This window comes from Poromitra crassiceps (assembly GCF_964638095.1).
Source record: "Poromitra crassiceps genome assembly, chromosome: 7".
NCBI classification, from domain to species: domain Eukaryota; kingdom Metazoa; phylum Chordata; class Actinopteri; order Beryciformes; family Melamphaidae; genus Poromitra; species Poromitra crassiceps.
In genome coordinates this window covers 47305404-47325452 of record NC_139628.1, presented here as the reverse complement: position 1 = coordinate 47325452, position 20049 = coordinate 47305404, and the positions used below count along the sequence as shown (strand labels likewise).

Here is a 20049-nt window from a genome sequence, read left to right as displayed (position 1 = left end):
ATCAGATCGCAATCCGTCCAAAGTATTCATTTTATTGCTTACACTCTCTGTTTCCCATATCTTTCTTTATATCACTTTTTTTTTAATCAAATGACATAATGTAACACTTCCATTCTCTCTCTAACTCACACTTTCACCTTTTGTGTTGTGTAGGAGGTGAGGTTGAAGACTGTGTCGGTATGGTCTTTGGTCAACAGTGACAGTGAGATCTATCTAAATCCATTCTACACTCCGGAATCCGGCCGGGTCCTCTACCCCGTCGCCAGTATGCGCCACCTAGAACTCTGGGTGACTTACTACATCCGCTGGAATCCACGCATACGACAACAGGTAGGACTGCATGTACTCTGTGTGTGTGTGTGTGTACCAGAAGATGAGTACTTTGTCCTCCCAATAATCAAATGGTGCCAACCAGATATTTCACAAGCATACTCTAAGCCAGGGATACTCAACTTGCTTTGCCCGGGGGCACTTTCATGAAATGATAGAAGACCAGGGGCCAGTTAATAAACAATCAATATACATTTTTCTGTAGCGGCTTGTTGGTGTCAGACGGAGTTTAGTCTGACAATGTTGTGCACACCGGATAGTTACTTAGGTTAAGTACATACATAAGTGCCTGGGTAGCGAGCAGACGGCGGTATTTGACAATTTAGCAGCTAAATCATAGATTATTGAAAGATATTCCATATTCCAGACTGAAATGCTATAACAGAAGTGTGAGTATTGGCCAGAATTACATGAACTTTTGGACACTTATTCAGCGGGTATCTTGCATGTTGCGTTCGGGTGCACTTTAAAAAAAATATATATATCTATTTATTTATTTTTGCAATTTCTTTTGCGGGCCGCATGTGGCCCGCGGGCTGCCAGTTGAGTATCACTGCTCTAAGTCATTGGTTCTCAAATGGGACCCCCAGGGGTCCGTGGCACTTTGCAAGGGGGTCTGCGAAAAGTTTTCAGGAAAATAAAAATAAAAACTTTTTTGCAAAAGCTTCATAGTTCAACGAAAATATTTTATGCTTTAAATCTAAAATGGATTCATGGATTACATTCTAATCTAACAAACCTATCAATTTAAAAGTCAAGCACGTTATCGTGGAAACAATTAAGTTCAGCCCAAAATCAGAATGAGGGGGTCCCCGGTATATTTTCTATCTTGTGAGGGGTCCTTGGCTTCTCTGGAAAAATGTATGTGAACTGCAAGTTTTGTAATGTTTCAATTGATTGAAATCATTCATTTACGGTAGTTTTTAATTGTAGAACTGTCTCAGAGTTGAGGTCTTGAATATTACTAAATATTGCATTTAAAGTCTAAGAGGTCTTATTGTTCAGTTTCTCTGGTGAGAACTCAAGCAGAGTACCATTCTGCTAAGTACACTGTTGTTTTCATATTTAAGATTATTTAATTTCCAAATTAATTTGAACATAAGGGCTTAAAAAGTCTTATTTAAGTTGAAAAAAGTTGCAGTCATCTTGCGAATATCATTTGCCAAAACTTAAATTTCAAAAAGATTCCAAAGTCTGAGACCATGGGCCTCCTCTCAGATAAAGCATGGAAAAAGCTCCATGAAAAAAGATGCCTTCACTATTATTCAAATTACTAAAATAATTAAAAGTGAAATAACTAAAATAAATCACCCCCACTCACTGAGCCTCCCCTGAAACAGTTTTTCCCGCTATATTTAGCTAGACACATTCTCTGTTAAGCCCTCTGAGACATGCTTGTGAATTCGGGCTATACAAATAAACTTGGCTTGACTAATGAAGTTATGGTCTCAATTGCTAGTTTCAAGTCTTCTTCAATACAGCATGATGTTCATTTAGAAAGTTATGGTCCGGGGGCATGGTGGTGCAGTGGTAAGTGTCGTCGCCTCACAGCTCGAAGTTTCCTGGGTTCGATTCCCACCTGGGACGCTGTGAACGCTGAAGGAATGCGTGCCCGTCCGCATGTCCTCGAGTGCCCACCGCCCGGGCCTTTCTGTGTGGAGTTTGCATGTTCTCCCCATGCCTCCTGGCCCATATAGGACCCCCACACCAAAACATGCAATATCCTGGTTGCTGATGTGGTGCCTCCTCTGGTCGTTAGGGGCGCCTGTTCGGAGGGAGGGGAACTGGTTGGAATAGCGTGATCCTCCCACGTGCTATGTCCTACCGGTGAAGCTTCCCCTGTCAGGTGAAAAGAAGCAGCTGGCTAACTGCCCATGTCTCAGAGGAAGCATGGAGCCAGTTTCCGGCTCTCCCCAGATCGGCAGAGGGTGGAGCAGCAACCAGGATGAATAAATAAAAAATTAGCACTAATGGGGGATAAAAATGGGATAAAAAAATCGGGGGGGGAAATTAATGGTCCCATTTAGTCAAATAGAGTAGACTATGTTTTGGATGTGATTGACAGGTCGCCTGACACCTGTCCACGTCCAGTGATCACTCTGTCTGGCTAAAAAAAACAAGAATAGACCAGTATGTTACCAGACAGTAAAAGTGTGTGTGTGTGTGTGTGTGTGTGTGTGTGTGTGTGTGTGTGTGTCTGTGTGTGTGTGTGTGTGTGTGCGTGCGTGCGTGCGTGCGTGTGCATGCGTGCATTCGGTCATTCAGCAGCAGAGTCCAGTGGAGCAGCGCTACAAGGAGCTGCTAGCTCTCAGAGACGAATACCTGAAGAAGCTGGAGGAGCTGCAGCTCTCTGACTCCTCCCCTTCCTCTCACCTGGCTCATAGCTCCGCCCCCAACGCCTCCTCGCCTGCCTCGTCCACCCCCTCGCAGCAATACACACACCTACACACTCCCTTTTGAGTGTTGGCAAGACACACACAGACACACACACACACACACACTCAAACACACTTCTTCACTTGCACTTCGGTCCTCTTCACTCTGATCTCTCTCACACACACACACACACACACACACACAGAGGAAAAGTGTCTTTGTTTTGTGGTAATTGTGGATACTAAGGATTAATAATAGTGACATTTGATAACAGTGAGGTAGCTGATAAAAAGCAGGGTTATGATGAGGGTGATTATGCAATAATACACAGTACAGCCTTGTCACATGACTTTTCTATACACACACATCCTCTTTATACGATGAAGCCTTAAACTTTTTCACTGGCTTTCAGTCGAATACTGATCAAGGTGTCAAGTCCCACATTTTACACTTGTTTCGGCTTTTGCTGCACTGCTGCTGCAGAGTGGAAGGCTGTGGGTGGAGGGGGGGTGGGGGGCTGCCGCTATACATCTGTATGTAAATTATATAGTGTCTCAGAGTTGGAAGCATTGATGTGGGGCCTGTTGCCTATTGGGTCAGATTGAATGAAGTGGGCGAGGCTAGAGGCATCAATCTTAGGAAGTTCCTGGCAAAAGCTCCAATATTTTCCAGAGTATGGATAATACTACTCTGTAGCATAAATTAGTGTGGCTGAGTATAACCTGAATAAATACAGCCTTGAAATAGTTTGATCTCCGCCCACATTTCAGCTGCTGTCGATACAATAGCGGTGCTGCTCAGTCGTCCTGGATCAGTTATCTCTACATGGAGGTTGTTGTTGATGAATACAGACCCAGGATATCGAACCCCACTCAGTTAGCCTTAGCATGGTTTGAGAGAGCAGAAATAGACTTGTCCTAGTTATCAGTCACCTCCCCCTAAAATATCTTTCTGTAAATCACTCACTTCGTCCAGCTATTCTGATGTAGTGGTTCTGTCTTGGAGCTGGTCTCTACAGAACAGTGTGTAGGTTTAAAGCATTATTCCACTTAGAAACAGGTTCAATCCGTTTACAAATATGTTGCATTAAGTTTTCGGGCTATTTTCATGGCCTTGTTCAAATCCTGCAAGGGCTATAAACTGCTGCCCCCCATCGTGGTGACTATATAGATGGTTTATATAATGGTTTTCATGGCGGTCAAGTGCCAAATAACCCCCATGTTAAAACTAAGATAAAGCAGTAATTGGTTGGTCGTCATTTTGCATTTCTATTGTTGGTTTATACTAAAATTAGTATTTAAAAATGAAAGTAGATCCGATCTCTTGTCGATGTGTTCTATCGATAAAAATGCTATTTGGCGAAATTGTGTTCACTGTAGTTGGATCTGTTGTTGAATATGTTCACCAACGGGTTAAATGTAAAGTTTTCAGGCTATTTCCGTGGCCTCATTCAATTGAATAGGATGTCATCTTGATTATTATGGTTTTAATGGCGGTCAAGTGGCGAATAACCCGCATGTTAAGACTAAGTGGGATACTGCTTTAAACTCACAGCATCACACAGACGACGATGTCTGTGTTCAGCTGAAAGGTCACATGATGTGTTTGGAAAACAGGGAAACACATTTTCTTCCATTATGACTCTAATGGAATTTAAGGATATGGGGAATTGGTCTCTAATCCAAAGTTGTTTTTATTTCTTTTTTTAAGGCAAATCCAGCCAGAATACTGGCTTGTGGCCAGGAGGCTGCTAAAATGTTTCTTACAAAAGGAGGCGCTCTGCCACCATTGCTTAATACAGCTCAACAGTCACGTGACACCTCGGTTCTGGAAGAGTGTTTCGGCGTTCATATTCTGCAATCATATTTTGATTATTAGCTGTAATGTCGTAACCGCCCATGGTAGATTTACAGGCGAGCTAGTTGTGAAACGATGGTATATGAATGAATCGGCCGGACAACCCCGTCTGTATTTGTCACACACACATCAATGCATGCACACGTCATGTGCACGCTAGCTAGTACACACATGCTTCAGAGCCACAGTCACTGTGAAATTTGTCTTAACGCGCGTTTGCCGAGTAAAAGGGGTCAAACCATCAGTATGTTACGTTAACCATTATGAGTCACTCTGCTTTCAACCCGTTTTGAAATCCATCGCCCGGTTCGTTCACATTAAAGCACAGAAATGTGTCTATATACAATAACGTTAGCAATTGTTTAATAGCAGCTGTTAAAGACGACTGGTCCTGCCCACTGCCGCTCAAGAGTGCTCTCCCAATGGCTGAAAGGCTCTGTTGCTCAATCATTCGCTAATCTGATTGGCTGGAAATGCCGGGAATGTATTATGGGATGAGTAGTTCCTTCATTCTTAAAATATATTATGTACACAGTCTTGTACCTTTGCCTTTTTTGCATTTTTCAATGCGTTTCCCCCTCTTAATCAAATGATTTTTGGTTTGGTTCCAGACTTAAAACTCTTTATATAAGCATTTTTCTCAATGTGATGGAGAAAATGGAATGGACAATTACTCTTCCATGAACCAAAGGTGACGTCACGTGACTGTTGAGCTCTATCTGTCCAGTAATTCCCAATCCCTGCCACTAGGTGCTGATCTAGAGCACATAAAGCAGTATTTGAAAACCTTTCAAATAGTCTGGGCTTTGGCTGAGTGCTGGACTACTTTTATATCAGTATTGGAGTCTAGTGCTTTCTGTGTTGCCAGTGCATTTTTCTTCTTCTTAATACAATACAACAACAAGAACAACAGCAGCCACCTTGAATTGCCAGCTGGTCCTTGACACGTCCCATCCAGATCCATGGCAGATTAAAGAAAGATGACATAGAAACTTACCTACTTAAACTTAACTTAACAAACTTAAACCAATTTAACCTCTTAATAACCCATATAGATGTCCTTAGTTTCTCTGAAGCAATGTCCCTCATGGTATAACAAAGTCCACTTCTTTGGTATGGGAGCAGCAATTGAAGGTGGCTGCCGCTGTAAGTATGTTACCGAGCTGTGTCAGGTCCAGTTTTGTGCCTTGATCCTTCTGAGAATCACCTTTACCACTTCAGAGGGACATTTTCTACCCAAAGACTTCACCTGTCTGCCCTGATTCGTGTTTCAGATTGACTGCTACCAAATAGTAATATAGTTTTGACTGGGTTTTCACCACCTTGTGGGCTTACAGTAACAAATCACCTTTAGTCTCGGACTGATAGCTGTGGACAGACAGTTATTCCCTATCAATCCTACATGTCGACAAAAGCATGAGTAGTTAATTTGGATTTTAAATGTCGTTGACAAATCATCTCTTAGCAACAAAGTGCAGAGAAATGGCCCTTGTTTCTGCTGCTGCCCCAGAATGCAACACTTTTTCAAAGTTTCTAAGTTGAGAAAATGGAGACAAAAAAGAAATAACAGCAACACAAGATACTTTGTGAGTTGGTTGGGTGGTGGTGCTTTTAGGGAAACACAGAAGAAAATCTATTTTGTTTATTTTTTACTTTGTACAAGTAACACAATGATGTAATTACCTCAATCAAAGCCTATTTTACTGTCTAAAGTTCTATTGTTGTAAGATATAATTATTTTATTTAGTGTAAAATTTGACCGTTTTATAAAAAGGAAATTAACAAGAAAAAGTTTTTGTTGGTTTGAATTGCTGGTATAATTGCTATATTGGTTAAAATTAGCTCATCTTTGTTTTCTTTTTGAGGGCATTTTTAAGTTTCTTTCTAACTCGGAGGAGAAGACAGAAGCTTATAGACAACATTCTCAGCGTGTGATCCCGGCCTGGTAGATCTTTATTCACTTTGGCTCTGTGGTGATGATTCTGACAACTGTTGTCATTTTGATTTGACTGACTCTCTTACCTTAATGTAGGTCAACTTTGTTTGAAGGGATTTTTTGTCTTTGTGTTGGAATAGAGTTGACATGTTTTCACAAATACACGAGAAATGTGTTTCTATACTTTTTTTTTTGGCATAACTGGGCGTTCACACTGGGGCGATTTTCGCAAATCCTCATGACGGGAGTATACGTACTGTACAATGCAAACACGCGAGTAGATTGGGCAGTGCGAATGAGGCGTTTGATGCAACTTTCGCCTGATCACCTGTTAATTTTTTTTAATTTGTCAACTTTGGGCGAATTTGCCTGAGCGAACTCAGCGAAGCTTTTTTCCGCCTTGGTGTGAATGCACAGTAGAAATGGAATTTGCCAGAAATTGAAATCAAAATACTTCAAATGTATTTTTTTCAATCATGTTATATCCTCTCCACAGTTTGTTGGATGGCTCCTGTTATGTAAATAATACTGATTAAATTAATTTAAGGACTTCTCACTTAGCTTTTGTCCTATGTTGTTTCTTGTCCGTTATTGAGGGTTTGACATGCTAAGATTGGATTTTTTGTTTTGTTTTGTTTTTTATAAATGACTGCCGTAAAATATGTCATAAAAACATTTGGTAACTATGGAGGCCGAGAACGAACATGGCAACAATTTTTATTTATTGTCGTTTTCTTTTGTTATCACAAGATAAAGTTTGTTTTCTCGTTATCTCGAGATAACAAAGCCCTTTATCTCAAGAAAGCTTTGGGGGTCTGTGGTCTAATTTGTGTCAGTTTAGGGGTCCTTGATGTGAAAAAGTGTGAAAACTCTGATGTATTTAAAAAAGTAATATGGGTACAGACTTGCTGCAGTAAAGGCTTTACACTACAGTATTTTCAATAGAAAATTACTGCAAGAGATCAACAACAACCTGCAATATAGCTGCTGTTTACAGTTGTGTAAAAACTAAATATACAAACAAAAGAAAAATACACACTCATGTTCTAATTTATCTGGTCTTCTGCATTTGGTCCCCTTTTTACAGTGTATTTCTATTTCATTTAGCCTTTATTTAACTAGGTTTGTCCCATTGAGATCAAACATCTCTTTTACAAGGGAGACCTGACCAAGACCAACAGCAACACAAAGTTTCAACATTAAACACATGATACATTTGAATAACATTAAAAAGATCAGATAAAACATTTGCACACAGTCAGCCTGTTTAAAATAGATTTCACCATAGCTTTAAAAGCTTTCTCATGGGTTCTAAGCTATCAAGTTTAAGATCAGACTGTAGATTGTTGCCTTGCAGTGGGTGCAGAAAATCCATAGTTTTGGTCTTGGTTGAGCTTGTGTGTAAAAGAAGATTGCACATTTTTTTAACGTGTTCACTGAAGGCATTTTGTCCCAATTTCCAAAGCAACAAGAAATGGGTTAATGGTATTAATAGCCCACACAGACAGATGTGCTGACTCTTAAGATTTATGAAAATGTGACTAGAATGGATTTTTTTTTGCTAACAATTGTACAAAGCGGTAATATAATAATATAATAAATACAGGCTACGACTAAATATGTAACGTGAGGCTTTTCCCATGGGTCATTAACGTGATGCTGCTGACCTGTTTCTGAAAACACAAGCAAACATGAGGAGAGTCTCAGCTATTAAATAACACAGTGACAGAGTGTTTTCCAAAGCTTTATTGTAGATAAAGACATCTCACTCCAGTAAATGAATCTAACTCACAGAAAACCTAAAGCTCCTAATATATTGCAGCAGCTGTTAGTGTGATTTTACAGATGAAGTTACATCACTGACACCAAGACAATTTCCGTGTATGTGCAAACATACTATGGCCAAATAAAATAATTCTGATTTTGATTGAAGTTTGATTGAACTGAAGTTAGAGGACAGAAGGAGGATCAGATGTTCTTCCTTCAGTTTGAGAAGTTAGTCACTGGAAAATGATGTCACACAGGAAGGTGAATGATGTCACACAGGAAGGTGAATGATGTCACACAGGAAGGTGAATGATGTCACACAGGAAGGTGGAGCCTCACATCACAAATACATCAGAGTGACACTCAGATTAGACTCAGTTCTGTGAGTCTGGCATGGTTCAACTACAGACAGAACTTTCAGCATTCGCTGTTAAAACGGTGTGGAAACAGAGTAAAAAAAGCATCACAGAGTCTTTAGGGCGGCCCTACATATTAGTGGACAGCATCATTTCCAGTAAGGAAATTATTACGGACAATAGTTGAAAATTAGCAATAAGTAAATCACAGCAGATATATGTGCATGTGTATCACAGGGGATTATGTCTATGTTCCCCGGGTTCTATGTTCCCCGAGTTCTATATTCCCCGTTTTTCACTAACCTCTCCCAGCCCCCACGCCAAACCTAACCTCCCCCCATGCCTAAACCTAACCTCCCCCAGACCCTAACCCAAAACCTAACCTCTCCCACCCCCACGCCTAAACCTAAGGTCGGCATTGCGGGTGGTCGGCATAGCGGGTGGACACCATTTGGGAAAAACGGGGAACATAGGACCCGGGGAACATAGGGATGACCCCTATCACAGAAGGCTTGAAGCAGAAACTGCAGCTCCTCCTCTCCAGCAGGTATTGGCACTGAAAACACAAGAAAGCAGGTTGAGTTCCCAGCTGGATTTTCCTTCCAGGAGGCAAGCGGACAACAGGTACAAGTTTAGGATTCCTACCTCAGTTAGTGGGAACCGGAACCCGTCCTGATTTAACACAAGAGAAGAAGACATTGCTCAGTCATATAAACACAGGAGAAGAAGTGTGAAGCAGTCTGAACCTGTCTAGTGGACTGACCTTGGGCCTTCCTCCTGTACAGGTAGTAGATGAATCCAGCCAGAGAGAAGATCAGACTCAGAACCAGGCCTGAGGCTCCGATGGCAATCTTGTTTCTCTCAGACTCAGGCATCGACGGATCTGTTGAGAGAGAGACAGGTCGACAGACAGACAGTCAGATAGACAGACAGGTCATCAGACAGACAGATAGGTAGAGAGAGACCGGTAGGTAGACAGACAGACAGAGACAGTCAGACAGACTGTCAAGAGACAGACAGACAGGTAGGTAGTTAATAGCGATGGAATATCAATCAAAATGCAATGTTTGTCTGACTTGACTCTGAAATGACACAGTGGCGCAGTGGTTACGCTGTCACCTCACAGCAAGAAGGTCCTGGGTTCGATTCCCGCCTGGGACGCTATGGGTTGTTGAGGGTGTGTCCCCATCCCCATGTCCTCAGTGCCTACAGCCCAGGTGGGCTCATCAAAAGGGCCTTTCTGTGTGGAGTTTGCATGTTCTCCCTGTGCTCCCCTGGGTTTTCCTCCAGATAGGAACCCCCTAAAAACAAACGTGCAAAAAAAAGTACCGGTAGTTACCCCAGTCCTGGATCACAGGCTCGGGCAGGCTGGGGTGCTCCACCACGCAGGAGATCTTCTCTCCAGACCTGTTACACACACACACACACACACACACACACACACACACACACACACACACACACACACACACACACACACACACACACACACACACACAGGAAATATGTTTACCTCCTTTGCTCCTGCTTTTCTTTGAATTTCTGCTCTATTTCCCTTTTCTTTTGGCTGGAGCGGACTGTCTGCCTATGATTATGGTGTCTGCATGTGGGATATGCAACCATAGTTAATAACTTATACCAATAATGATGTGAACGCAAGTATATCTTATTGAATATGTAATGTAATGACTTAAATTCTATAACAGTGTGTGTGTGTGTGTGTGTGTGTGTGTGTGTGTGTGTGTGTGTGTGTGTCTGTCTGTCTGTCTGTCTGTCTGTCTGTCTGTGGGCTTCCTCGCTCCTCTTCTCTGACTCCAGTGCAGTGTTCTAACCGGCAGTGGCGGGTGCTGTCCCTGCTCTTCCATTCTGCTGTTCCCACCTGGATGCTGCTGCCCTTTTTCTCTCTGAACATTTCTCTGAATTGTATTCCAGGTGGAGTGGATCTGGACTCACCTGGGTGTGTACTCCAGGTGGAGTGGATCTGGACTCACCTGGGTGTACTCCAGGTGGAGTGGATCTGGACTCACCTGGGGGTGTACTGCAGGTGGGAGTGGATCTGGACTCACCTGGGGGTGTACTCCAGGTGGAGTGGATCTGGACTCACCTGGGGGTGTACTCCAGGTGGAGTGGATCTGGACTCACCTGGGTGTGTACTCCAGGTGGAGTGGATCTGGACTCACCTGGGTGTACTCCAGGTGGAATGGATCTGGACTCACTTGGGGGTGTACTGCAGGTGGGAGTGGATCTGGACTCACCTGGGGGTGTACTCCAGGTGGGAGTGGATCTGGTAGTACCAGTCCCCGTCCGGCATCTCTTCAGTGGAAGAGACATCAGAGGTGATGGGCTCTCCATCTCTCAGCCAGCTCACGTCGATTGTTTTGGGGTAGAAGCCGTAGACGCTGCAGATCAGCATGTTAGTGTGTTTCCCACCAATGGGCGTCTCTGAGCTCAGCCTGGGTGTAGAGGGTGTAACTGTAGGACACAGTGTCATTATTATTATTATCACAAGATCACCAAGAGAGTTGATTTGAGTTACGGTGTGGACCGCTGATGTAATTTGTGCATGAATGACATCACTGGTCCACGACTTTACACAACTCAACTATCAAGAACTGTCAGAACTGTAAGTGAATGCCTGCAAAACTGTTTACACTTTTTGGATATGTGTGAGATTATGTGCAAAATAACTCCATTGAAAAAGCGGAGTGTCCCTTTAAGGCAACCGATCTATAGTCATTTAGGGCAGATGGCGAAGGCTTCGTTCTTAGGAACCGGAACAAGGTACGATGTCTTCCACAGCACCGTAACCTTCTCCTGGCTCAAGCTAAGGTTGAAGAGGATGCCACATAGCTGTACTGCGCAGGTCTCCAGGACCCTGAGGCAGATCCCATCCAGACCTGCAGCCTTGTTCTGGTGTAGCTTCTCCAATTACCTCTTGACCTGGCTGCTGGTGACAGTCTGGTGGTGGTGGTGCACGCTCATATGTGGATTGGAGAGTCTGGAGACGATGCCCTTTTTTTTGGTGTGACAAAACTCATTCCAACTCATGCGCTTTGTGTGCTCAACCGGAGTTCCTCTGGCTTGACCTAATTGCTTGTCATTAGTGATGTCACAATGTCTCCCCCAGCCCACCCACGCCCCCCATGGGCACATTTTTTCCATGTTTTTTCCCCTCGATTCATGCCAGACCCCTGAAAAGTATTTTGGCAAATTTTGGAGACGAGCACTGGTGCGCCTTGTAACTCCGGACAAACAGACAGACAGACAGACAGACAGACAGACAGACAGACACACACACACACACACATACACACACACACACACACACACACACACACACACAAGACACACCTCCAACTAGAAGTGCACTTGGAGAGCGCAGACCTCTGCCAAAGGCCAATACTCCAGTCTACTATGATATGCAAATTTTGTGAGTCAGATCGGAACCTGAACCCTGACCTAGTACCCACTCAGCCACTCCCCCTACCCACCCCTCAAACCCCGAGTCTCTGCAGCCTTCCTATCACTCCTATCTCTAGCTAGCAATGGCCCATTTTCCCTAGCCCTGCCCCTTCCTTGACCCTAATCGGATCATATCCGCTCCAAAGTTTAATGGGTTCTTCCTTGGCCCATTCTACACCCTTCCACCAAGGTTCATGAAAATCGGCCAAGTAGTTTTTCTGTAATCCTGCTAACAGACACAGACAGACAGAGGTAAGCTAGTGTTACAGTAATGGTACTTCTAGTTTCAGTATCAGTGTTTTGCCACCAGATGTCGTCACTGAGCTCATTCTGGTTTAGAGTTTATTGACAACCAACTTTAATGAGAAACAATATTATTAATTTATCAAATATTCTTATGAAAAACCATTTAAAAAACTCATAATAAATGTAATTTTCCTGTAATGATATTTAACATTTTTTTCTTCTTCAAAGTGAAGTGATTTTTCCATCATACAAACTGAGAAACTATTAATACTTTAGTAACAATTTGCCGAGTCATAGTATATTTTTCCATGGAATGATTTGACTGATCAATCTATAAATCAATATAGATTTCTGCTTTTAGTTATTATGCTCCATGGTCCTGCAATCAGCTCCAGAAAGATGCAAACCTGAATCACTTCATCCCTCTGGGTGGTTTTAAAAGTCTGCTGCAGTCTTTAAAAACGGAAGTGTGTAGCTGTTTTACTTGAGATTGTATACTGTGTAAATTATATGTAACATGTATTCCCTGTAATTGTATTTTGTGTTGTATTGTTGTAACTTATGTTTCCTGCTCTCTTGGCCTGGGCTCCCTTTGAAAAGAGATGGAAATCTCAATGGGACTCACGGTTAAATAAAGGATTAAACAAATAGAAGGAAACAGGCACACATACAAGTGTGTGTCTGCTGTATCTATGTTTGAAAATACATTTAATTTAAACTCAATTTAAACAGTAGAAACACTCAAATCTGACAGAATCTATTTCCAACTGAATTAATTTGATCTTGAAATTAAAGCCCTGTAGTCATTATTTTAGTCAGTGATGTGTTTATTATTATTGGGTTTCATGGTGTTGGATGTAAAGAACAGCAGCTCACCTGTCTTAGTCAGAGCAGACTGGTAGTCCATCTCACTGGTGCGTTTGCAGTAGACCTCCTTCTGAGCCCTAATCAATGCCAGCTGTGCAGGGTTGTTGTTCAAGAGCTCTGCGTTATGCACACCATACTCAGTGTATCCAACAAATGTCCCCACACTGCTGCTGAACCTGATAAACTCCACCTTGTTGTAAGAGGAAGAGTATATGAACTCTATGTCCTTCAGCTCAGTGGAGTTGAAAACACAACGCGCCACCTCAGAGTTCTCAAATCCATCTGGACATCAAAGACAAAAACAAATTAAATCTGTAAGTTTAACAGATGTATAATATAATTTCCATGAAGCTGATTATTATTTATGAACCTACAGTATATGCCTATTTCACATTCACAACACACACCTATATTACATTCACAAAATTAATTGACATAGCTTTCATTTTGATATCGTGCTACTGGCTACTTTTGGTGTAATGTGAAATAGGCGTATTGATGAGTTCCAGATATTGATGTATTGATCCTACCTGCTCCATACAGACTGATGAAGAAGAGGGAGAAGAGCAGAACAGATGAAGCCATGTTCCTCTGCTGAGTTCACTAACTCTGACACACTCAAACTGAGTCCTGCTAGAAAAACCAATGTAGGAGCCACTCACTGGTCACATGACCAGCATCACCTGTCGCCAGGCAGACAGTCCAGCCTAAATGCTGTTGGTGGCAGAGCCAGAGAGCATCAGGGATAACTGCATTGTCCCTGTAAGTATCATACATATTAATATAGCTGTAATCAATCTATTATCTAAAATATCATAGATCAACAGTTATCTATTATATAGTCATATCTATATCTATTACAGATGTACTGCGATTTATTATAGAACTAGTGATCTATCTCTTCTCTTCTTTTTTTCCAAATATTTTATAGAACAGAACACAAAACAAAACAGACAAACAAGCTCAGACACAGGAAAAGGGAAAAAATAAAATAACATACAAAAATCCACATACAAAAACACAAGGTGCTTATGCACTTGTAAGAGATGTACATGGGATCTCGCAAAAGGGGTACATGAGGAATCAACTGTGTGAGTCATGCATCGGCCCATCGGCCCTAACCTCATCGAGGTAGGCTAGAAACGACTCCCAGCTAGCTAGACATTTTCCAATTGAGGTCATATCCATCAACCACAGTTGAAAAGAAGGTGAAGAAGGGGACTTCCACTCCTTTAAAATTTGTTTTTTTCCCCAGTGTCCCCCAGTTTCCCCAGTGACAAAGACTGTTGCACAGCTGTAGGGAAGTTCATATCTCTTCTCTTCTTAACACCTTCAATTTAACACACTAACCGTGCAATTAAGACAAGGGGGCCTACATTGCACTAGTGATGCTGCTAAACATGGTGTTTACAGCATTTCAATGTATTATGTTCTTTGCAATTGTTTGTTTTGTCATTCCACACTTTCCAGAGTGTACACATTATGTATGCCAAGTCGCCAACCTCTAATTTGGGCAGTGTATTTTACCAGGGCACATAAAGGGTGGCAAAACATAAAATAAAAAATACAATAAAAGATCAAGGGTTACTGGGGGGCTGGCCCTGGTCAAGGTGGATATTTCAAGATTCATGGACCTCAGAGGGTTAATAGCCACAGTATGTAATCAGATTACAAATGAGGAATTTGACTTAGTGTAAGTATGGTCACATCACTAGTAAAATACAGACAGACCCCTGGGCTGTGCTCAGGCAGGGGGCACCCGTGTGGCCGTAACTAGCTATGAGGACGGGGAGGTCCGGACCTCCCCTAATATTTCAGAGATTTTTTTTTTTTTTTTTTTATATATAAAACAATCTGCATGGAAAAGCATGAAAAACACGGGATCGCTTTTATTTTGAAACGAAAGGCAGGTCAGGCAGGAAGTCATCTGACGCCGCGTCCGCGGTAACTTGATTCCGAGAGAGCAGCAGCATGGTGGTGAGTGATGACTGTCTGTCTGCCTGGCGAGATAATTGAAGGTGAGCGAGCTGCGAGACAGTGAGCAAGTGAACGACAGACAGTGAGTGACACTGACAGATTTTTTAGCAACAACCAAGAAAGTAAGTGTCTAGTCTGTCTCTTAAGTAATGTTACCTGTGTGACACGTTGGGATGCTACTGGCTAATCATGCATGATGCCAATTGCCAAGCTCCCGAAGTCAGGTATGCAGGTGGCTATATGCATGGTTTCAGTTTCATGACCCAATAAGTAAGAAAAAGAGGTGGTGTAAAGTTAAAAACAACATAATATATTTTATTTTATTTTTCAATCGTTCCTATCAGGAATAAATAAATGTCCCTCTGTATGTTTTTTTTTATTATCGATGATGACTTTGTGTGTTGTGTACGGCTTGGGTTGTGTACCTGTGTTTGTAGGTGTCATTTTGATATGAATTTGGCTAAAACAGTTTGTGTTTGTTAGTTACAATTATGTTGACAGGAGAGCTGAGCAGGTGGTGACATGAAAGAGAATATACTGAATAATGACATCACAACAGTATAATCCTAATGTTGATTTAAAATGATATATTACTCTAAATATGGCTAAAAAAGGGGGGAAAAAACCCTCACATTTTTTTCGGCGGCGCCCTTACGGGCGCCACCAAATCCGCCTCCCCTTGCTGGACCTCCCCTATTTCGGAACCCTGGTTACGGCCCTGCGTGGGGGGGTTATCACTAGGCTTGCTTTACTTGGGGGGTTTCGGGTCTCGTTGAAGAGGCGGTTGGCAGTTGGAAAGAAGCCGTCCTTGTGATGACACATTTTGGTTCTGCCAATCCTCAGTCTTCTGCAAAGGGGGAGTGCCTAAAAGAGTTTATGACCAGGGAGGGAGGGGTCAGGTGCCCCCCCTGTGTGTGTGTGTGCGTGCGCACGCACGCACGCACGCACGCACGCACGCACGCACGCACGCACACTTTTTAACTAACTACTTATGATTCAGATTCAGTTAATGCAGTTATTGACTATTCTCTTCTTTAGTCACAATGAAAAGCTTTATTATTTCAATGTAAAAGAGTGAAAATGTAAATAACATTACTTAAAAGAATATAGGCTAGAGATAGAAAGTATAATTGATTGATTGATTGATTTTTTATATATTTCTTCCAATATTTTATTTAAAATTCTTCAAAACAATGCACAAACAAGACAAACGAACATGCTCAGATACAAGAAAAGAAAAGAAAACATATTATTGTATAATTGATTTGTTTGTGTGAAAGCTAGCATGTGCTTGCTGTCTCCTCCAGGTGAATGAGTACAGATCAACACAACAGAGAGAAGCAGTTTAAAACAGTAGGACAGAAAGCAGTCTGTTAACTCCTGCAGCTCCTCAGTGCGCCTTACATCATCATAACTGATCAGTTGCACTCACATCATCAAAAAAACAAACAAAAAAAAACAGATCAGTTGCATTCATTTCCTTTGATGAGGAAGAAGGTTCCTGTGGCCACGCCCACCACAGCCATGGTCAGACCCAGTCCACAAAACACGGCAGGTCCGATCCCCGGCTGCTCCTGCTCCACATCTGAGGAGGAACCAAACAAATTAACACATATGAACACACATGAACACACAGGAACACACATGAACACATAGGAACACACATGAACACATGTGAACACAGGAACATGCTATCAGATAAAGGTGTCTGACCCCAGAATCGGGTGCGTGGCTGGCTCAAGGCTCGGTGAGCCACAGTACAGCTGTAGGTGTCTCCAAGTTCTGGGATGAAGCTCAGACTGGAGACCTGGTTGTAGGTGCCGTCTTGGTTGGGGTAGGGGATGGTGAGGCCGGTTCCTTCGGTCACGTTCTTGTCGTTCCTGGTCCAGTAGACCTTGACAGGAGCAGGGTAGAACCCAGTCACATGGCAGATGAGGTGGTTCTCCACTCCGAGCTCCACATCCTCTCTGGTGTAGATGGAACTGTGAGGAGCATCTGCACAACAACCAAACGTAAACATCAATTCAGATCAATTCCACTTTACATCTTTGTGTTAAATATATTTTGTTTCTCAGTTCTATCATTTAAAAGGGGCTTTTATTTTTCACTCGCACTTAACTCATTGAGTGCCAGCCACTTTTGGAGAACGGACGCTCCCAGTGCCAGAGTTTCAGAGCTTTTTTCAGTGATTTCTCGAGGCCCACAGAATATTGTGTGATATTACTATGTAAACAATGAACACGCAAAAAGAACGATGAGACTCTTTTCTATCATCAGCAAAAACAGGTTTATTGATATCATTTTCCGTTCTTTAGTTATCAGCCGGAGAAGATAGCTTGATTTAACAAAAAAGAGCCTTTTTTTTCTAGAAGCTGAGATAATGGCCCTTTTGTGAAATTAAACATTTCAAACACATCACTGACTCTGAAGCGTTTGCCAACCCTGTCCTGCTGCCTGGGTCTGTCTGGGTGTTGTGTGTGTGCTGCTCTGCGCCCCCCCCCCCCCCCCCCCCCCCCCAAGATAGGCTGTCTTGCTCTATTTCCGTGTCTGATTGGTCCATTTGCCTCGCGCCCCCTGCCGCTGGAACCGCCCACAGCGTTTCACTGTCGCAGACTAGAGGCGGCTTGTCTCCGAGCGGCTTCACGCTCGCGGGGCGGGACTAGGGCGGGACCTTTCGTTGAAGCTACCCAATGACAGCTCTTCCTACACATTTCCTCCCCCCACCCTCCTGTGTAGCTCGACCTGAGAACGTTTCTACAGGCTACAGCTCCAAGCTGGAAGCTGGTTTCCACGCCCACAAAACGCTGCGACACAGCGGAAAAGCGAATTTGCCATTGTAGATGTGCACGTACCGTTATGGGAGGTGGCTCTCGCTGAGTTTGCTCTGCACTGTGAAGGGTGCGCGACATACAGCTTTTTTACAGCTTCCGCGTGTGTTTGTCACCGGCTCCTATGCTTCCAGTTGAGAATAAAAACAACTCCACGGCTGACGGTACGTGCACATCATGAAACGCTCGGCGGCTTGCCTCCTGTGGAAGCCGCTTTGACGCTGCATCTTGATAGGCTGTCTTGCTCTATTTCCGTGTCTGATTGGTCCATTTGCCTCGCGCCCCCTGCCGCTGGAACCGCCCACAGCGTTTCACAGTCGCAGACTAGAGGCGGCTTGTCTCCGAGCGGCTTCACGCTCGCGGGGCGGGACTAGGGCGGGACCTTTCGTTGAAGCTACCCAATGACAGCTCTTCCTACACATTTCCTCCCCCCACCCTCCTGTGTAGCTCGACCTGAGAACGTTTCTACAGGCTACAGCTCCAAGCTGGAAGCTGGTTTCCACGCCCACAAAACGCTGTGACACAGCGGAAAAGCGATTTTGCCATTGTAGATGTGCACGTACCGTGATCATGTGAATGGGCTGTTGCAGCGGACATGGAGGAGCTCAATTGTGGGAGCAGATTGGCTGCTGCTGCTGCAGGCACATCTAACGTTAAAACGCTTAATGCATATCGATGCATACGGATGCGATGCGATTTCCGTTTCCCCAACGACTTATTCTCTGTTTTTCTCTGCCTTTCTGTTAACCTGGAGAGCACTGTCGCCACCTAAGGGTTCTGTAAAATAGGTTATAGACCTCCAATAGCTATAATAGTTGTACAGGAGATGCGGAAGGCTTTGATCGACGTCCCACCGTCAAAAAACGCATTGGACGTCGAAAGACGTCCGTGGCACTCTACGTCACTATTTAATTGGACGTCGAAAGACGTCCATGGCACTCAATGTGTATTTCCCCCCGCTAACATTAAACACTATCAGAAGAACAGCTCTCATTTCACTGGCCTTTTAACTAACTATCTTGACAGTATGGTAAAAGTATTGTATATTTATTGCAGTAATGCAAAACACCTGCAGTCATTCCTTATCTGGAGTTTAAATTGTTGAACAGCAGTAAATTAAACGTCATGTCCTTACCGAGCTGCAGAGGAGGGTTCTTGTAGGCACGTCGAGCTGTTTGCAGGTTGACTCTGCAGTGGGCCAGTGTATTCAGAGCTGCTGCATACAAGTCTGCTGGGTAGCTCATATGAGGCTCTACAAACTTGGGCTGAGGCTCAACTGCTTTCTTGTTGATGAAGTCTGCGTACCACATCTCTTCACCATCCATTCCATACATCACCTCTCCATCAGTGTCTGAACAGCCCAGGATACTAATGTCCTCATGTACAGCTGAGAGGAAACAAGATGAAAAACACATCACACTTTTCAAAGACAAATGTTAACCAGTCATGTTTGTAAAGAGTGTGCCTGTTTTATTGTTTTAATATTAAAACAGTTTAATAACTAATGAGCGTGACATATCTGTCCTCTTTCCTCTGAAGTAAAGCAGAAAACTTTCTACTGACTCTAAATGTCTCACTGTTCAGAAGTGTCAGCTGCCTTCAGCAGAAAGTCTGACACATGATTTTCAGATCAACATCAGTAACATTGGATGTGTAAAGTGTGTGAGCGTAAACACAAGTGTGATGTACTTACTGGCGTGACGTACTGCTGTGACACCAAGTAGCCATGAGAGGAAGAGGAGGGTCTGTGAGCTCTTCATCTTCATCTTCATCTTCACAACACAACAGCACCGTGTTGACTTCACACTGACTGCTGCACACTGAAGCAAACACAAGGAACAGCGTTGTCTTACACACAGCTCCACCAATCACATGACAGCTTTCACTTGCATCATCAGTCTCCAGGTAGACACAATGGACAACCGCTGAGAAGTGAATTGATGATGGAGGAGGACAAGAGTTTACTCTGCACCGCATTACACTCACATAATGACTGATGCTATTAATAGATTCAATCAATAAAAACAGCTTTATTGATACTGCTTTT

At 43.1% G+C, this 20049-nt stretch overlaps 3 protein-coding genes across 4 annotated transcripts in view; 1 reads left to right on the top strand and 2 right to left on the bottom strand.

Annotated features, from left to right (window-relative positions):
* Positions 1-3141, top strand: part of mtm1 (myotubularin 1) — a 39775-nt gene extending 36634 nt beyond the window's left edge. The window contains exons 15-16 of the mRNA XM_083640379.1: positions 154-330; positions 2596-3141. Of these exons, the coding sequence (XP_083496505.1) occupies positions 154-330; positions 2596-2790 (372 nt within the window). The 3' untranslated portion in view covers positions 2791-3141. The remainder of the gene's footprint in view (positions 1-153; positions 331-2595) is intronic.
* A 5095-nt stretch (positions 3142-8236) lies between these two features.
* Positions 8237-13831, bottom strand: LOC310779880 (class II histocompatibility antigen, B-L beta chain-like). Of its 2 annotated transcripts, none has more exons than XM_083640390.1 (8): positions 13728-13831; positions 13207-13479; positions 10878-11094; positions 9962-10029; positions 9386-9505; positions 9268-9294; positions 9127-9178; positions 8237-8858 (listed from the first exon to the last, which is right to left on the bottom strand). In XM_083640390.1, exons 1-6 carry the CDS (start codon positions 13780-13782, stop codon positions 9269-9271), a joined length of 759 nt encoding a protein of 252 aa, XP_083496516.1. In that variant the 5' UTR covers positions 13783-13831; the 3' UTR covers positions 8237-8858; positions 9127-9178; position 9268. The 2 variants fall into 2 exon arrangements, with proteins under 2 accessions (XP_083496516.1, XP_083496517.1); XM_083640391.1 differs by having other exon boundaries at positions 8237-8859; positions 9130-9178.
* A 2461-nt stretch (positions 13832-16292) lies between these two features.
* On the bottom strand, positions 16293-19815 carry LOC310779884 (H-2 class II histocompatibility antigen, A-U alpha chain-like). The gene is made up of 4 exons (XM_083640395.1): positions 19696-19815; positions 19138-19389; positions 16888-17169; positions 16293-16759 (listed from the first exon to the last, which is right to left on the bottom strand). Exons 1-4 carry the CDS (start codon positions 19772-19774, stop codon positions 16638-16640), a joined length of 735 nt encoding a protein of 244 aa, XP_083496521.1. The 5' UTR covers positions 19775-19815; the 3' UTR covers positions 16293-16637.
* Between the last annotated feature and the right edge of the window lie 234 nt (positions 19816-20049).